The sequence below is a fragment of the Mya arenaria genome, chromosome 2 (genome assembly GCF_026914265.1).
Source record: "Mya arenaria isolate MELC-2E11 chromosome 2, ASM2691426v1".
Taxonomy (NCBI): domain Eukaryota; kingdom Metazoa; phylum Mollusca; class Bivalvia; order Myida; family Myidae; genus Mya; species Mya arenaria.
This window is the reverse complement of record NC_069123.1, coordinates 64,927,677-64,946,728: the sequence shown is the minus strand read 5'-3', so window position 1 is coordinate 64,946,728 and position 19,052 is coordinate 64,927,677. Positions and strand designations below refer to the sequence as shown.

At 38.6% G+C, this 19,052-nt stretch overlaps 1 protein-coding gene across 1 annotated transcript; it reads left to right on the top strand.

Annotated features, from left to right (window-relative positions):
- Window positions 1–6,342: 6,342 nt before the first annotated feature.
- LOC128223564 (uncharacterized) lies at window positions 6,343–13,979 on the top strand. The gene is made up of 6 exons (XM_052932844.1): window positions 6,343–6,621; window positions 8,404–8,521; window positions 9,947–10,146; window positions 11,493–11,539; window positions 12,762–12,841; window positions 13,212–13,979. Exons 1-6 carry the CDS (start codon window positions 6,564–6,566, stop codon window positions 13,645–13,647), a joined length of 939 nt encoding a protein of 312 aa, XP_052788804.1. The 5' UTR covers window positions 6,343–6,563; the 3' UTR covers window positions 13,648–13,979.
- Window positions 13,980–19,052: the final 5,073 nt, after the last annotated feature.

Below are 19,052 nucleotides of genomic sequence, written 5' to 3'. Positions count from 1 at the left end.
CCATGGGCAGTAGATGTTTTCATGGTGCTCCAATATATCGACTATAATGTCCATGGGCTGTAGATGTTCTCATGGTGTCCCAGTATATCGACCATAATGTCCATGGGCAGTAGATGCTATCATTGTGTACCAGTATATTGACCATAATGTCCATGAGCAGTAGATACTATCATGGTGTACCAGTATATCGACCATAAAGTCCATGAGCAGTAGATGCTATCATGGTGCACCATTATATCAGCAATAATGTCCATGAGCAGTAGATGTTCTCATGGTGCACCAGTATATCAGCAATAAGGTCCATGAACAGTAGATGTTCTTATGGTGCACCAGTACATCGACCATAATATCCATGAGCATTAGATACTATCATGGTGTACCAGTATATCGACCATAATGTCCATGGGCAGTATATGCTATCATTGTGTACCAGTATATCGACCATAATGTCCATGAGCAGGAGATACTATCATGGTGTACCATTATATCGACCATAAGGTCCATGGGCAGTAGGTATTATCATGGTGTACCAGTTTATCGACCATAATGTCCTTGGGCAGTAGATACTATCATGGTGCACCAGTATATCGACCATAATGTCCATGGGCAGTAGATGTTCTCATGGTGCACCAGTATATCGACCATAATGTCCATGAGCAGTAGATATTATCATGGTGTACCAATATATCGACCATAATGTCCATGGGCAGTAGATTTACTCATGGTGCACCAGTATATCGACAATTATGTCCATTGTCAGTAGATTTTCTCATGGTGCACCAGTATATCGACCATAATGTCCATGGGCAGTATATGCTATCATTGTGTACCAGTATATCGACCATAATGTCCATGAGCAGGAGATACTATCATGGTGTACCATTATATCGACCATAATGTCCATGAGCAGTAGATGCTATCATGGTGCACGATTATATCAGCAATAATGTCCATGAGCAGTAGATGTTCTCATGGTGCATCCGTATATCAGCAATAAGGTCCATGAACAGTAGATGTTCTTATGGTGCACCAGTACATCGACCATAATGTCCATGGGCAGTAGATGTTTTCATGGTGCACCATTATATCAGCAATAACGTCCATGAACAGTAGATGTTCTCATGCTGCACCAATATATCGACCATAATGTCCATGAGCAGTATAGATGTTCTCATGGTGCACCATTATATCAGCAATAAGGTCCATGAACAGAAGATGTTGTCATGGTGCACCAGTATATCGGCCATAAGGTCCTTTAACAGTATATGCTATTATGGTGCACCAGTATATCGGCCATAAGGTCCATGAGCAGTAGATGCTATCATGGTGCTCCAGTGTATTGGCCATAAGGTCCATGAGCAGTAGATGCTATCATGGTGCACCAGTATATCGACCATAATGTCCTTTAACAGTAGATCCTATTATGGTGCACCAGTATATTGGTCATAAGGTCCTTTAACAGTAGATGCTATTATGGTGCACCAGTATATCGGCCATAAAGTACATGAGCAGTAGATGCTATTATGGTGCACCTGTATATCGGCCATAAGGTCCATGAGCAGTAGATGCTATCATTGTGCGCCAGTGTATCGGCCATACGGTCCATGAGCAGTAGATGCTATCATGGTGCACCAGTATATCGACCATAATGTCCATGGGCAGTAGATGCTATCATGGTGCTCCATTATATCGACCATAAGGTCAATGAGCAGTAGATGTTCTCATGGTGCACCATTATATCAGCAATAAGGTCCATGAACAGTAGATGTTCTCATGGTGCACCAGTATATCGGCCATAAGGTCCATGAACAGTAGATGTTCTCATGGTGCACCAGTAAATCAGCAATAAGGTCCATGAACAGTAGATGTTCTGATGGTGCACCAGTATATCGACCATAATGTCCATGGGCAGTAGATGTTCTCATGGTGCACCATTATATCAGCAATAAGGTCCTTGAACAGTAGATGTTGTCATGGTGCACCAGTATATCGGCCATAAGGTCCTTTAACAGTAGATGCTATTATGGTGCACCAGTATATCGGCCATAAGGTACATGAGCAGTAGATGCTATCATGGTTCGCCAGTGTATCGGCCATACGGTCCATGAGCAGTAGATGCTATTATGGTGCACCAGAATGTCGGCCATAAGGTGCATGAGCAGTAGATGCTATCATGGTTCGCCAGTGTATCGGCCATACGGTCCATGAGCAGTAGATGCTATTATGGTGCACCAGTATATCGGCCATAAGGTCCATGAGCAGTAGATGCTATCATGGTGCGCCAGTGTATCGGCCATAAGGTACATGAGCAGTAGATGCTATCATGGTGCACCAGTATATCGGCCATAAGGTCCATGAGCAGTAGATGCTATCATGGTGCGCCAGTGTATCGGCCATACGGTCAATGAGCAGTAGATGCTATCATGGTGTACCAGTATATCGACCATAATGTCCTTTGACAGTAGAAGCTATTATGGTGCACCAGTATATCGGCCATAAGGTCCTTTAACAGTAGATGCTATTGTGGTGAATCAGTATATCGGCCATAAGGTCCATGAGCAGAAAATGCTATCATGGTGCACCAGTATATCGACCATAATGTCCACGGGCAGTAGATGTTCTCATGGTGAAACAGTATATCGACCATAATGTCCATGGGCAGTAGATGTTCTCATGGTGCACCAGTATATCGACCATAATGTCCATGGGCAGTAGATGTTCTCATGGTGCACCAGTATATCGACCATAATGTCCATGAGCAGTAGATGCTATCATGGTGTACCAGTATATCGACCTTAATGTCCATGGGCAGTAGATGTTCTCATGGTGCACCAGTATATCGACCATAATGTCCATGGGCAGTAGCTGCTATCATGGTGTACCAATATATCGACCATAATGTCCATGGGCAGTAAATACTATCATGGTGCACCGGTATTTCGGCCATAAGGTCCATGAGCAGTAGATACTATCTTGGTGCACCAGTATATCGGCCATAAGGTTCATGGACAGTTGATTTTCTCATGGTGTACCAGTATATCGGCCTACAGGTCCATGAACAGTAGATGATATCATGGTACACCAGTGTATCGGCCAAAAGGGCATGGACATTAGATGTGCTCATGGTGCACCAGCATATCGGCGATAAGGTCCACTAACAGTAGATGTTATCATGGCGCACCAGTATATCGACCATAAGGTCCATGGATAGTAGATGTTCTCATGGTGCACCAGTATATTTTTTTTAAATAAATTTGCTTCTTTCACAAACGTTAAGAATTGCTCTCGTGGTTCACCAGTAGAGATGAAATTAGATCAATGAACAGTAGATGTTTTCGAGGGGCACCAGTATGTTAGGCATGGTGTTAAAGAACAGTAGATGTTCTAATTGAAACAAGAATATGTTCTCATGGTGAACCAGTATCTGTTCTTTGAGTGTACTTACAGAAGATTCGCTAGGGATGTACCTCGTACTACGGTCAATACACAGTACATGCTTTCGTGGTACCTTGTGTATTGGGTTAATGAACAAAACATGCTTTTGTGGTGTACAAGTACCTCGTGTTTTGGGTTAATGAACAAAACATGTTTTCGTGGTCCACCAGTCCTCGTGTTTTGGGTTGATGAACGGAACATAGTGCCATGGTCCAGCATGTATTGTGTTGGCGAACAGTTCTAGGTAAATGAACAGTACATGTTTTCCTGTTGCACCAGTACCTCGTGTATCAGGTTAATGAACGGAACATGATCTCCTGGTGCACATGTTATCGTGCTGCATCAGTACCTCGAGTATTGTGTTGATGAACAGTTCATGTTCTCGTGGTACATCAGTTCTCGTGGTGCACTAGTACCTCCCTTGTGTATTAGGTAAATGAACACAACATGTTCTCATGGTGCACCAGTTCCTCGTGTATTTAGTTAATGAACGAAACAGGTTTTCATGGTGCAACAGTACCTCGTGCATTAAGTTAATGAACAGTACTTATTCTCATGGTGCACTAGTGCCTCGTGTTTTACGTAAATGGACATAACATGTTGTCGTGGTGCACCAATACCTCATGTGTTTGGTAAATGCAAAGAGTATGTTCTCGTGGTGCACAAAAACCTCGTGTATTTGGTTAATGAACAGAACATGTTTTCGCGGTGCACCAGTACCCCGTGCGTTTGGTAAATGAGTAGAACATGTTTTCGCGGAGCACCAGTACTTCGTGTATTTGGTTAATGAACAGAACATGATATCGCGGCGCACCAGTACCTCGTGTGTTTGGTAAATGAGCAGAACATGTTATCGTGGTGCACCAATACCTTGTGTATTTGGTTAATGAACAAAACATGTTGTCGTGGTGCACCAATACCTCGTGTATTTGGTAAATGAACAGAACATGTGTTCGTGGTGCACCAATACCTCGTGTATTTGGCTAGTAAACATAACATGTTGTCGTGGTGCACCAATACCTCGTGTATTTGGTAAATGAACAGAACATGTTTTCGTGGAGCACCAGTACCTCGTGTATTTGGTTAATGAACAGAACATGTTATCGCGGTGCACCAGTACTTCGTGTATTTGGTTAATGAACAGAACATGTTATCGTGGTGCACCGATACCTTGTGTATTTGGTTAATGAACAAAACATGTTGTCGTGGTGCACCAATACCTCGTGTATTTGGTAAATGAACAGAACATGTTTTCGTGGTGCACCAATACCTCGTGTATTTGGCTAGTAAACATAACATGTTGTCGTGGTGCACCAGTACCTCGTGTATTTGGTAAATGCACAGAACATGTTTTCGTGGTGCACCAGTACCTCGTGTATTAGGTAAATGAATATAACATGTTTTCGCCGTGCACCAGTACCTCGTGTATTTGGTTAATGAACAGATCATGTTGCCGTGATGCACCAATACCGCGTGTATTTGGTTAATAAACAAAACATGTCGCCGTGGTTCACCAGTTCCTCGTGTATTTGGTAAATGAAAAGCACATGTTTTCGAGGTGCACCAGTGCTTCTTGTATCAGGTTAATGTACGGAACATGTTCTCCAGGTGCACCAGTGCCTCGTGTATCAGGTTAATGAACGGAACATGTTCTCGGGGTGCACTTGTACCTCGTGTATCAGGTTAATGAGCGGAACATGTTCTCGTGGTGCACCAGTGCCTCGTGTATCAGGTTAATTAACGGAACATGTTCTCGTGGTGCACCAGTGCCTCGTGTATGAGGTTAATGAACGGAACATGTTCTCGCGGTGCACTAGTGCCTCGTGTATGAGGTAAATGAACGGAACATGTTCTCGTGGTGCACCAGTGCCTCGTGTATGAGGTTAATGAACGGAACATGTTCTCGTGGTGCACCAGTGCCTCGTGTATGAGGTTAATGAACGGAACATGTTCTCGTGGTGCACCAGTGCCTCGTGTATGAGGTTAATGAACGGAACATGTTCTCGTGGTGCACCAGTGCCTCGTGTATCAGGTAAATGAACGGAACATGTTCTCGAGGTGCACCAGTGCCTCGTGTATCAGGTAAATGAACGGAACATGTTCTCGTGGTGCACCAGTGCCTCGTGTATCAGGTAAATGAACGGAACATGTTCTCGAGGTGCACCAGTGCCTCGTGTATCAGGTAAATGAACAGAACATGTTCTCGCGGTGCACCAGTGCCTCGTGTATGAGGTTTATGAACAGTACATGATATCGTGGTGCATCAGTTCCTCTTATATTTGGATAATGAACAGAACATGTTATCCTAGTGCATTTGTACACCAAATATTAGGTTAATGAATAACAGATGTTATCGTAGTGCACGAGTACCTCAGGCATAAGGTTAATGAGCTGTATACGTGATCATGGTAAACCTTCTAGTATATTTTAGCCATTTAGATGTTAAATGTTTAACCATTTTGGTATATGTCAGTGTACAGAAGATATCTATACAATAGATGGTATTGTTTACGTTATCTCCATTCTAGTCGCATCATGAGTAGTGACAGTCTTGACATTGCAGTGTATTTTTTTAAATAAATAAATCAAATTTTGAATTTCTTTATCAACTGCAAGACAAAATTAAGTTAATGCTTTTCAGTTTTATTGTTCTTATTTAACATATGAACAAAAATGACAACATAAAAATTGTCAGTTGTAAGAGCTTCAACACTTTCAATGATTTATATTAAGTTATATGACTCGTATAGTTCGTTATAGCATGCTATGCATGTTAATTGTTTAGATTATCGCTTCAACCACACCTTTATGTGAGAAAGATGCGCTAGTATAATTGCATTGATCGCTTGAGTACCTTCAAACTGCAATGACTTGTCTACATTGTTTGTATGCAAGCATATATGGTTTCAAATTCCGGGCCTTTGAGGCTTTCATATTTAACGCTGTGGGTATCGCCTCTTAACTTATACCGGGCGTATTCGCGCCCCGCATGGAGGAAATCCATTCGATAGAAAATGGCGTTTACAGATTGAGTTTCAGGAAGTTTTGAGTTGGACATATTTCAGGCGTGGCGGTGGAAGGATTTGATTGGTTTTACTAACTGAAATAACGACTAAAGAGGTTTAACGATGGACAGATGTGCTAAAGTTGGTCTTGTATTGTTTTTGGTATCGGACTTTATTCAAGGTATGGCATGCATGTACTTTTTTGAGATATTATATTACTCTACAAATATCGTCTTTCTTACAAATATGGGAGTATATTGATCGACCATTGAAGCACAATTATGGTTTTGTGGTAACATACCCAAACATGGCTGTAATTCCTATCATTGTATTACATTATTAATAACATAGTCATATACTGCATATAACAACCAATCGACTCAACCGCCAGGTCTTGCTTCATAACGAAACACATATAGGTACATACAAGTGCATCCCGCGTCTATGCCTGTAGTGGAAGATTTATTAAGGCATCCATACATATTTCTTAAATTATCTACATGATATGTGTGTTCATTCTAGAGTAATTATCATATCTGTCAGGTCCTGTATACATGTATTGTCGTAAAACAGGAAGGTTCGTTCGCTATGCCGAATGGGAACAACATTAATTTAAAACGGAAAAACATAGAAAAACATTGAACAACTTTAAAGGTAAAGAAATCTAATTTCTCTTGCGATTTTGCTATGTAAAAAATCATCGTTTCAGACGCGAACATGCACAATAGATTTATAACCGTGGGTTTACTTTATGACTTTAAAGTTGTTGTTTTTAATTTGTTATAAATTCCAAATATAGACAAAATCAATGACTGCCACATTAACATCTCATTTACAAATGTTTATTAAGTTTAAGCACACAGCTGCAAGGTTCAAATTCTGTCTTAATAGAAGTTTAAGAAAAGTTACATATTGAAAATAGCACTTATTCTCATATTCATAATATTAATCCACCCTTCAATAGTTGCCTTTCTCTGCGGGACCGTTGGGGCGTATCTCTTGAGTCAGATTGATGATTCATTAAAGTCGTGACAGAAATTGCGTTTTAAAATATTATTAGAAGGGTATTTCAGTCTCTACCTACTGAAGTTAAAAAAAAGAACATGGATGTACATACCATTATAATGAACAATATACAATTCATCCTAACGGAATGAGGTGGCGGCAAGGGGTGGGGCGTCCAAAGGCGTGCCTGAAGTTGCACACCCTCTAACGCTAACTTCTGGATCCAACCCTGGGACCTACCAGCGAATATAAAATAGGATATAAGCAAAATACGTTATTGTAAAAGGGTGTCTTTTTACTCCACTCTCCGAACCCTACATTTAGTTTACCCGTCAAGAATAATAGAATATCGAATTAGTTTAGGTTCTTTTATTACAAAAACCTGTTCTCTTGTATGCATATATGGTAATACGATGCCTTAAATGCCTTTTGATCAAGTTTTAGAAGTATTTGTATGTGTTTTAAGGCAGGTCGTGCCAAAACGTAATAGTAAGTTTCAAACAAGGACAATGACATACGATATCAGCGCTTAATAAAAGTTTGGATTGCCATATTTGCTTATCATTGCTCAACTGAAAAATACACCAGTAATCATTCAGTTCTTAATTTACGGTCGTTGTAAAATATATTACCTGCGTATCTGCAGTGTCACCACGGTAACACATATGTTCTCAAAGAGACCGTAACATGGACATAAAATAGCCGATTGCCCCATTATTGACACCAAACATGAACAGAAAGATAAGCTCTTCGGGAACCGTTTGTCACCCAACATAATAAGTCATATTCACAAACGTGCTCAGATTGGCGATCTTCAACTAAAAACTCTTGGGTAGAAACAGTGCGAATGACCATGTCCATCATAAGAGGCCCCGATAGGCCGACGTTTTATTACGGGATAGAGCCTGGTACCCCCTATATGAAAAGCAGACACCCCTTAGATCTATTCCAATTACAGATGGGGCGTGCGGGTCTGAGGACGGCAAAGGGAATATTGGCGGGCTGGTGGCAGCCACAGTGGCAGCCTTCTTCTGCCTTTTAGCCATCGTCATCATGATCATGGTCGCGTTATTATGGTAAGATGCTCATTTGGTGAAAAATGAAATGACGGTGGAGAAGCAGAGATGTCGGTGGCATTTCCATGTCTTTGACGTTCTATATATTAGAAATGTTAACATTGTAAACACTTTACTTCACCATGAATGTGCATAGTGTAGTACTCTAAACACCAGCGCCACAGTTTTCTTCTGCATATTATTATTAATAATAATAATAATAATAATAATAATAATAATAATAATAATAATAATAAAAATAATAATAATAGTAATAATAGTAAACACATAAATTCAAGCTTTTTGGTTTGTATTGATATTTTTTAACTAATAAATGATTACCAGAGGTCAATATGGTTCAACCCACAAATAATGTATAATACCTAGATATGTAGAATTTCAAGGACTGTGGAACTTGTCCCAAAAGTGCCCCACTTAAATCAAATCCTTGAACCGCCCCTGCCATGTTCCCGGTATATATCCGATTTCAGTGTGTCTCATTTATATCTTAATTTAAACGGTTCAGTTCACTTTCTCTAAAGAATTAAATTACTTTTTATAGGTGTTTGGTTTTCTTCAATGCCAAAACTACAACGCTAAATAACACCAGCGGATCCGGAGGGGGGATGCCCGGCGCTCCCCCCCCCCCCCCGCCCCCCTAATATAGTCCAAGTATACTTCGTATGTCAATATCGGAGAATACAAGTAATAGAATACGCTCAAAATGTACCATTTCGAACTATAAATTGTTAGAATTTTCTGGAGGGGTGCACCCTCGAACCCCCGCCAACATTTTAACCAAATACATCTCGTTTTGAGGGAGGGCCGAAAGTCAAAAGGTTACGCCCCTAATATACGCCCTCTCTAACGTTAAATCCTAGAACCGCTTCTGTATACATGTGACCTCACAATGCCTTTTTCACAAAAAGGCTACAACTATTTGTCAATGTGAAAAAAAATAACTTCGAAATAAAACCAGTGTATCTTTAAGCAAGCTTTTCATAATTCGAATATAATAATATATGGACACAAAAATTGGGTTTATGTCAAAAATAGCATTTAAAGTACAATCGTTCAATTAATTTACACATTGAGTAAAGTTTATACTCGGGGAAAAAAAATGTTTGGAAAGAGATTTTACTAATTCACTTTTACGTATATCCCTTTGAATGTATTCAACGAACACCTTAATATATGATATGACAGATGACACATACGTTCAGAAAAGTCCTTTATTTTAACATTATGGAAGGCTTACTCGGGCAGTTTATATAATCAACCTATCTTTAATAGCAAAATTAAAATTCATATCTTTGCTTGTCCGAGGTATTTGTATACCCTAACTATTTCGTAATTTTTCTTATTTTGAAATGTAGATACGTGCTGTATCTATCACAGTCGAATACTAGCAATACGTCATAAAACATTATATTTCTCATCACGTAGGCGTGACTGGTATATGCAGCGACAGTTGCGGAAGGGGCGGCGGCGCGTCCCCCGGCGGTCCACACGGAAGAGTTTCTGGCGCTCCCAGTCCCAACACAGCCTCACCCTGACGCCTCAGTCACAGCGAAAACTAAAAGTGCGTGTCGTCCCAACGACCGGAAACAAGCACACCAGCGGCAGTGGCGAGCAGATGCATGCCGGTAAGACAGCTGTCATAATAGAGAGGTTGGAAAACATTTATTGTGTGGGTATGTGGACGTGTGGGCTACTTTTTGTGCACTGCGTCATCCATGTATGTGTTCATGACATGCAAAGTGATTTATGCTATCCTCTAAGTTCAACTTAAAGGGACTCGATCATGATTTGGAAAAAACTTTTAAAATACATTGACGAAATAAAGTGTGGCAAATCATTAGGAGCGTTATAACTAAAATACTGACAGCTGGATCCATTCGGCAAATGTTGACGTCGGTTTGCTTACCTTTCTTGACGTGGCCGGCTTGGGTTCGCACCCCACTAAGACCAACATATTATTTACACTTTAATTGTATTTTTCTGCAATTTCGGTATCAAAAAGTAAAATATTATAATATTAGTTTTTTTAAATACATTGCCGTATTTATTTTTATTTGGTCCACAAACAAAGTTTATTTAAAAAAATATTCATACACTCAATGCAAACAGAGTTTAACGTGAAACATGAGGAAATTACAAATACTGAGTATAACAAGGCTTTATGCAGGCACATATTGAATACAGCAGATATGAAAACAAAGTATACATTGAGTTTGAAGTTGTATGAAAGGAATAATACATTGAGTTTCAAATTACAAATAGAATTACAATTATGTAAAAGATACAGTACGAGTTTTTCCTCTTACAGACGTAAGAAGCCGTTTCGCTAGGAAGAACACTAATGTTGTCCGAGGCGAAGCCGATAACAATGATTAGAATAAAAAATATGTCAAGATGAATCATTTAAGACAGAAAAATCAAAATTATGCCAATTATCAAAAATCACCGGAAGAGAATGTATATTTAAATCTAAGGTATATAGCATGGGGGAATTCTCATATTCAAAAGAAACGAGTGATATGCGTTAACATAATAAACAGTTTTACACGAAGTGGTAAATGATTTTAAAATGTACACACACATACATATGCACGTACGTGTTCACATTTTAGATTGTCAAGCTAATATTATGTTACCACACAACATGCGAAATCATCAATACAGTGAATCAACAGGACAAAAATAGTAGATGATGAAACTTGACCTCAGGCGTTCCATGACATACAATCTCATGACAATAGGCATGATATTTATAACAACAAAAACGCTTGCATTTGATATGTTTCAGTATAACAAAAACAACCCATCAATACTAAGTCTTCCATATCTTATTTGTTTGATGGTTTTGAGCCGGTAGCCTTTATCAAATACATGTAGTTTGAATTTGCAGTTCTACAACGTTTGTCCTTGATTGAATTCATTGCTTTCATACACATTTGTCAATAAAAACTTTTATTCTCCACTGTTTCAGATGCCTGGGTCACTTCTCTGCCTCCTGTCGTTGCCACCGAGGAGAAGGTAATGTCTTGTTATGCCGTATATTGGTAGCGATGAGGTCTGGTGGTGACTACCCAGACCTCGGTCGAAGTTTGGTAGCGACAAAATTTGTTTGAAGGGAAGATTTGACAATTTCAAGATCGTGAAATGGAACATATTTTATTCTCCCCGAATGGAAACAGAAATTCACATTTGAATATATCAACATCTCTAACATTGTGAAAGAACAAAGCATCATAAATTCTAATGACTGTGATATGTCGGTTACACTTTTTGCACATGATTTACAGTTAGGTAGCCCCTTAGATAAACTGTTCTTATATATTTTATATCCCGTATCTTATTGCATACACAACTCTCCTACTCATTAATAGTGTTTTACCAAGTTCTCCATTTTTTATATTTTTTTTTATTTATTTTATTAATTATTATTATTAATATCTATTTTTTTTTTATTATTTTTTTATTATTATTATTTTATTTATTTTTTATTTTTTTTTTGGGGGGGGGGGGGGCGGGGTTGGAGGTGAGTTCCAACATATAATATGTATTTACAAAACTTCATTCAATCTTAATACTATCACACATACCCCAAACTTCACAGCCATGGTTTTAAAAGGATACATTTTAGATTATCATTAAATACAAGAAGTGATTAATTTATATACCAGGAAATTTAAAAATACAACAATACCAGCTTACAACATTAAGCATGAACTATAATACAAAGAGATATATAGCAAGACGAGGAAATACAATGCGCAAGAGCTTACCTGCCTTCCGTATTTACTGAATTACCTCCCATTTAACACGGTGATAACCCCCGCCCCCGCCCCCCGCCCTTGTAAGGAGAATAACAGAAAAACTACTGATGGTATTATTATGAAACTTGAACATAGACAGAGGGCAATAACCATTATCCTACCTTCAGTCATTGCTGAACCCCTCCCCCAATCGCCTGTTACGGTGTTCATAAATTAGGAAACCGCTTGTCCTGACCGTAACTCAGAAAGTTCTAAAGAGATTTAATTGCCATTTACCATATGCTTTATACTCAATTTTCGCCAGGGCATAACTCTAAACGAGGTATTGATGATGATGCGTTTTAGACGATTGTCTTTGCCATGTTGATGTTCATAATAACTATGGCAAATGCCATCTAAGGCCGACTATGCAAATTAACTTTGAAACTTTACAAATAACACATTACTGTATAGCGTACGTGTATGTTTGTTTATTGTAGATTAGAACATTGCAATTCGAGCCGGAAGAAGAAGAAGCTGTAATAGTAGCAGACATCATGCCAGACCAAAACAACCTCAGGTTAGAAACGGACACGGGCTTGTTGACAACACATTGTTACGGGTGTTTGTTGGAGAGATGGGGGCGCGTCGAGCCATTCATCGAAAATAGGAGAATAATTTGATTTGCTTGGCCCACTGCATTTTTCCTGTGACCCACCATGTATAATCAATATGGTTAAAAACGAGAGATTCATCTCAAACTAATAACAACCAAGCTTTTATTAATATCCTATATCAGTATGTAGCATCTACTCCCATTTCCCAAGGATAACTGTCTTCCTTCGTAGACAACAACAGACCCCGGCTATCAGTATATCGGATGCCGCCCGCCATTGCTATTAGTTCTTTTCGGGAAGTAATTTATTGAGTTTCAATCCATTTTATTCTAGGGAAACACGCCATCTTCGATCCACAACACAACCCAAGCACTATACCCAAGACTTCCTGCACGCGACCACCAAGGCGGAAGTGACGTCTTCACAGCCTACGCAACAAATCATTACTCTTACCACCGCAAGTAGAGAAACAAATCCCGACATGCGCACAACGTACGTCCCCTTAGGATCCGAACGAGCAACTCACAGTTACACAAACTTAGGGGTGACGGCACCGGCCGTGAAGAGTCATGAATCGTATCACGTGCGGGCCACACAGATATCCCAAACGGCGCGGCCCACCAGCGACCAACAGAGTGACATTTTTATTTCACCCCTCATTCCGGATACAAGCAGGCCACAAGATGCAGACGTAATTATTTTCGATTCAGATGACGAAGCCGGCAACATACCGAACATTTATGGACAGAAGGGCGATGTCTTGTATTAGGCATTCAGTCATCTCTGTAGTTGCAACTGTTCCTGACCAAAACTGGTTCTTTTATAGACCACGCAAACGATGACGCTTATCATGACAAAACTTGTGCCAAGACGTTTTATATGATAAATACTCATTCCGGGGAATATTTTGCCCGTTTTGCCTTGAATATATCGTAAATTGTTTTCCCATGTTATTACATGTACATAGATTACTAGTATGCCAATGGTATGCAACATAGCTGTTAATTACTACAATGTAAATACAAATATGATCAGAGTTTGGTACATTGTTGCTTCAGTATTTGTACATATTTATTTGAGTATTAAACAGAAAAAACACCATATCATAGTCATAGTTTTATATAATATATAATATATGTTTATATTGCATTGATTGATTGATTAAACAGAGCAAGTAGAATGCTGGTTGTGATTCCATGTCCTCCACAGTGACTGTTAAATCAAAGCTTTGTTTTGGAAATTGTTTCACAAGTCTTAGTAGGATATAGGATCTGAATTTTTATTATTCACTGTCTATTCAAAGCGTCATTTATCGACGTATTATTTACACTCTGTCAATGGACAAACCACTGAACTTACAGGACTGGTTGGAACAAATCTGACAGTTTTGCCGGGTTAATATTCACTATTTGTTGTAGTTATGCCTTCAGCTCTGACCGTTCTATTTTCTGTTGAAAGATATACACTATCTTTATATACTTGGGGCGGATTGACCTAATCGATGAAATAATGCATGTTTTAAATGAACTGTGAAAACAGTCATCGAAACTGCTATTTCAGTAAGGAATACATTATAACAAGATTGCAGTCATGTTAATTGTATTATAATAGGTCAGAATATCAAAATGGGCATTTCGATATATGTTTTTGAATAGTATTTTTCCAATTATCTGAAAGTTTAATACATGGGTAGAAACGAAAAACTAACATTTCTTTTTAAAATGCGATCTACAAAACTGATTTGTCAAAAAATTATTGGAAGTTGGTACAAGCTTTTGCTTCTGTTTGTTTGTTTGTTTAAATAATTTCTGAATAATCGGCATTATGTGTTTTGCAGTGAATTTATTATTCACTTTTAAGAGTTATTGTATAATACTATATTTTTTTATTTATTTTAACGATTTCGAGAAAATGTTTTAACGAAATCCTCTAGGTCTCTGCACTGCTAGAAAATATGAATAATACAGTGTAAACTATTGGGACAGGCCCATTAGCCGGCTATTTACGATTCCCGTCTCTAAAAACAAGGCCAGGACCCAAAGGACTCTTGGACGAGAAGCACAACACAGACAGACAGACTACACATGCATTCAACACACATGCATTCATCACACTTGCTTTCAACACCCATGCATTCATAACACATGCTTTCAACACACATGCATTCATCACGCATGCTTTCAACACACATGCATTCAACACACATGCATTCATCACACATGCATTCAACACACATGCATTCATCACACATGCTTTCAACACCCATGCATTCATCACACATGCTTTCAACACACATGCATTCATCACACATGCATTCATCAAACATGCATTCATCACACATGCATTCATCACACATACATTCATCACACATGCATTCATCACACATACATTCATCACACATGTATTCATCACACATGCATTCAACACACATGCATTCATTATACATGCTTTCAACACACATGCATTCATCACACATGCATTCATCACACATGCATTCAACACACATGCTTTCAACATACATGCATTCATCACACATGCATTCATCACACATGCATTAATCACACATGCTTTCAACACACATGCATTCATCACACATGCATTCATCACCATCACACATGCATTCATCACACATACTTTCATCACACATACATTCATCACACATGCATTCATCACACATGCATTCATCACACATGCATTCATCACACATGCATTCATCAAACATACATTCATCACACATACATTCATCAATCATACATTCATCACACATGCATTCATCACACATACATTCATCACACATGCAATCATCACACATGCATTCATCACACATACATTCATCACACATGCATTCATCACACATGCATTCATCACACATACATTCATCACACATGCTTTCATCACACATACATTCATCACACATGCATTCATCACACATGCATTCATCACACATGCATTCAACACACATGCATTCATCACACATGCTTTCAACACACGCATTCATCACACATGCATTCATCACACATGCATTCATCACACATGTATTCATCACACATGCATTCATCACACATGCATTCAACACACATGCTTTCAACACACATACATTCATCACACATGCATTCATCACACATGCATTCATCAAACCTACATTCATCACACATGGATTCATCACACATGCATTCATCACACATGCATTCATCACACATGGATTCATCACACATGCATTCATCACACATGCATTCATCACACATGGATTCAGCAAACATACATTCATCACACATGCATTCATCACACATACATTCATCACACATGCATTCATCACACATGCTTTCAACACACATACATTCATCCCACATACATTCATCACACATGCATTCATCAAACATACATTCATCACACATACATTCATCACACATGCATTCATCACACATACATTCATCACACATACATTTATCACACATACATTCATCACACATGCTTTCATCACACATACATTCATCACACATACATTCATCACACATACATTCATCACACATGCATTCATCACACATGCATTCATCAAACATACAATCATCACACATGCTTTCAACACACATGCATTCATCACACATGCTTTCAACACACATGCATTCATCACACATGCATTCATCACACATGCATTCATCAAACATACATTCATCACACATACATTCATAACACATGCATTCATCACACATGCATCTATAAACAAATGTTGGCGTTACTGTTTCGGAACGGTTAGTAAAACAGGGACTCACTGGGGAGGAAAGGGTGTATGAAACCAACTGAAATATTATAAAGTCTCAGATGTTTAATCCCCAGTTGATCAAAGATATATAATTATTTTAAAAGACCATTTGGCAGCGAAAAGTTTGTGCGTGATTCGTCAGGGAGACCAGACAATCGAAACATTCCGGAATTTTGCCGATAACTTTAATGAGCCCAGTGTTACGGTCACGCCGCGAAGTAAGACGACCCCAGAGTAACATTCTCACTATTGACTTATGATGATCTGATTCTTGACCTACAAGTATGTTTCATAATAAATCTAAATCCATTGAAAAATGTATTAATATTCTATGATTTACTCTCAGTGAGAACCCATGAGAAATGTACACCTTTAAGCAAATTCATTTGTTCAGTGAGGGTGTGTGTATGCGTGCGTGTGTGTGTGTGCGTGCGTGTGTGTGTGTGCGTGTGTGTGCGCGTGCGCGTGCGCGTGTGTGCGTGTGTGTGTGTGTGTGTGTGTGCCACGTGATAAATTACGTCAGAAATGCTGGGTCGAAAGGCAATATTTTGCTTCGAATGAACACTTAAAACAAAGATAACTATTATTTTTCTTCACCATTTTAAATGAAACAAAGGGCAGTTTCATGATGCCGCTTTAAGATCCCCGTCTGCGTGTGGTTTTCTCAAACACTGCGACAAACCTGTTTACAAAATAATGTTTTGACAGTGAGTGGTCCATCGGGCGGCGGTTTTGTGGAAAGGTTCGTCGAAGCGTTTTAAGAAACTAAACTCTCAATCGAACTGGTAAAAGACCGAAGGCAGGGCTCCAAGCGGCATAGACTGAGCTAGGTTTCATTCAAAATAGTGAAGGACTAGTTAAGTTATCTTTCATTCGAAGCAAGATAATGCCATCCGACGAATCATTTATGACGCAATTTATTACGTGGTATACACACACTGTTGTTTATCTGCTATTATTTATGCCTGTTAAAATAGTCCATGCCATGGACCAAGCAGACTCAGCAAGTTTTGCGTTCCTATTACAGTTCTGTATACAAAGCCAAACGTAATAGACGCCAAAATAATACTCATCGAGTATTGACAATTTCTAGATATATTTTATTTTTAATGGGCCACGATTGTACGAAAAATAATTGTTAAATTAAATTTGGTTTTCTTCACAACAATACAAAGACCGAAATAATGCATGTTGTTTGACTGGTGCCATTACATATATGCCAATATTATAAATCACAAAACGGTCGAGATATTTTTTACATTAATTAAATATTTTTAGTAATTTTTGTTGATACGCTTGAGTATATATATGCACAATGTAACCAAGATATGCAGCAATTACCCAGTAGCTATGACAATAACGTTTTCTTTTGTGCACAGGCTAAAAGCCTTTATGCCTTGAAATACTTAATTAAAACATTTAAAAGAACCACAACCTAGTAAGTTTAGTAACGAGATTAGAAAAGAAATGTTTAAGTCAGAGCGCGGACAAGAAAGTGCGCCGGAGTAAACGACGACGTGGCAGACACTTATGCTGAACAACTTGATCACTGTATTAACTAGTGTCTGCAATGCTTGGCTGGGTGAGCATTTCTTGCCCGCGATTAGGATTTCATAATTCTTTGATTTTGGACATAAATGATACTATGAATGAAAAATGAAAATGTGCATTGAAAGCGAAAAGCCTTAATAGATCCAGGTATATTCTAACCAGAAAAGCATTTCTTTAAGTTTTTTTGGTGATATGGATATGAATATTTTTTATTCTATTTTTTTTAAGTTTTGTATTTCCCTCTCCTATTTTCGTCTGTCTATGCGTGTGCTTTCGCTGATTAGTGAAAGAAATGACAAGGGAAACCAAGATTAAAAAAAATAAATACGAAAATGAAGCAGTTTTGAATAATGATACGTAATATGATTCCGTATCCCAGTTAAAAAGTAAATGTTATTCAGAATTCCGGTCTAAAAATAAGTGATACTCCGGAAACCAAGGGAGGAGGGGTTAACAACCGCTTTTTTGTTTATATTTAAAGAAAATACTTTGAAACAGAAATTAGTCTCGTGGATCACGTTCGGCGGCGCGAGCTGGAAGTCATTTCAGAACGGAACAGAGCAGACCAGAATCTTTATTTTACTTAAGCTTAATATTATATAGCTCACCAAAACATATTGCATGCATGAAAGAAAAAATAATACTTATGCAATTATATTACCGCAGCGGGATGCATCGCTTAAATGTTGAACAAATCGTTAAAATTTATGTCACATTTCACAATGTTTTCATCAGTTTTCGTTATATGCAAATACCTGTATAATACAGATTTATCCCATGGCCTGTTTGTCATTCTATTGGGTTTTTCATTTAAACCAAACACGGTCTTGTATGTGACCAACGAAGCGTTCAACCGGGTTTAG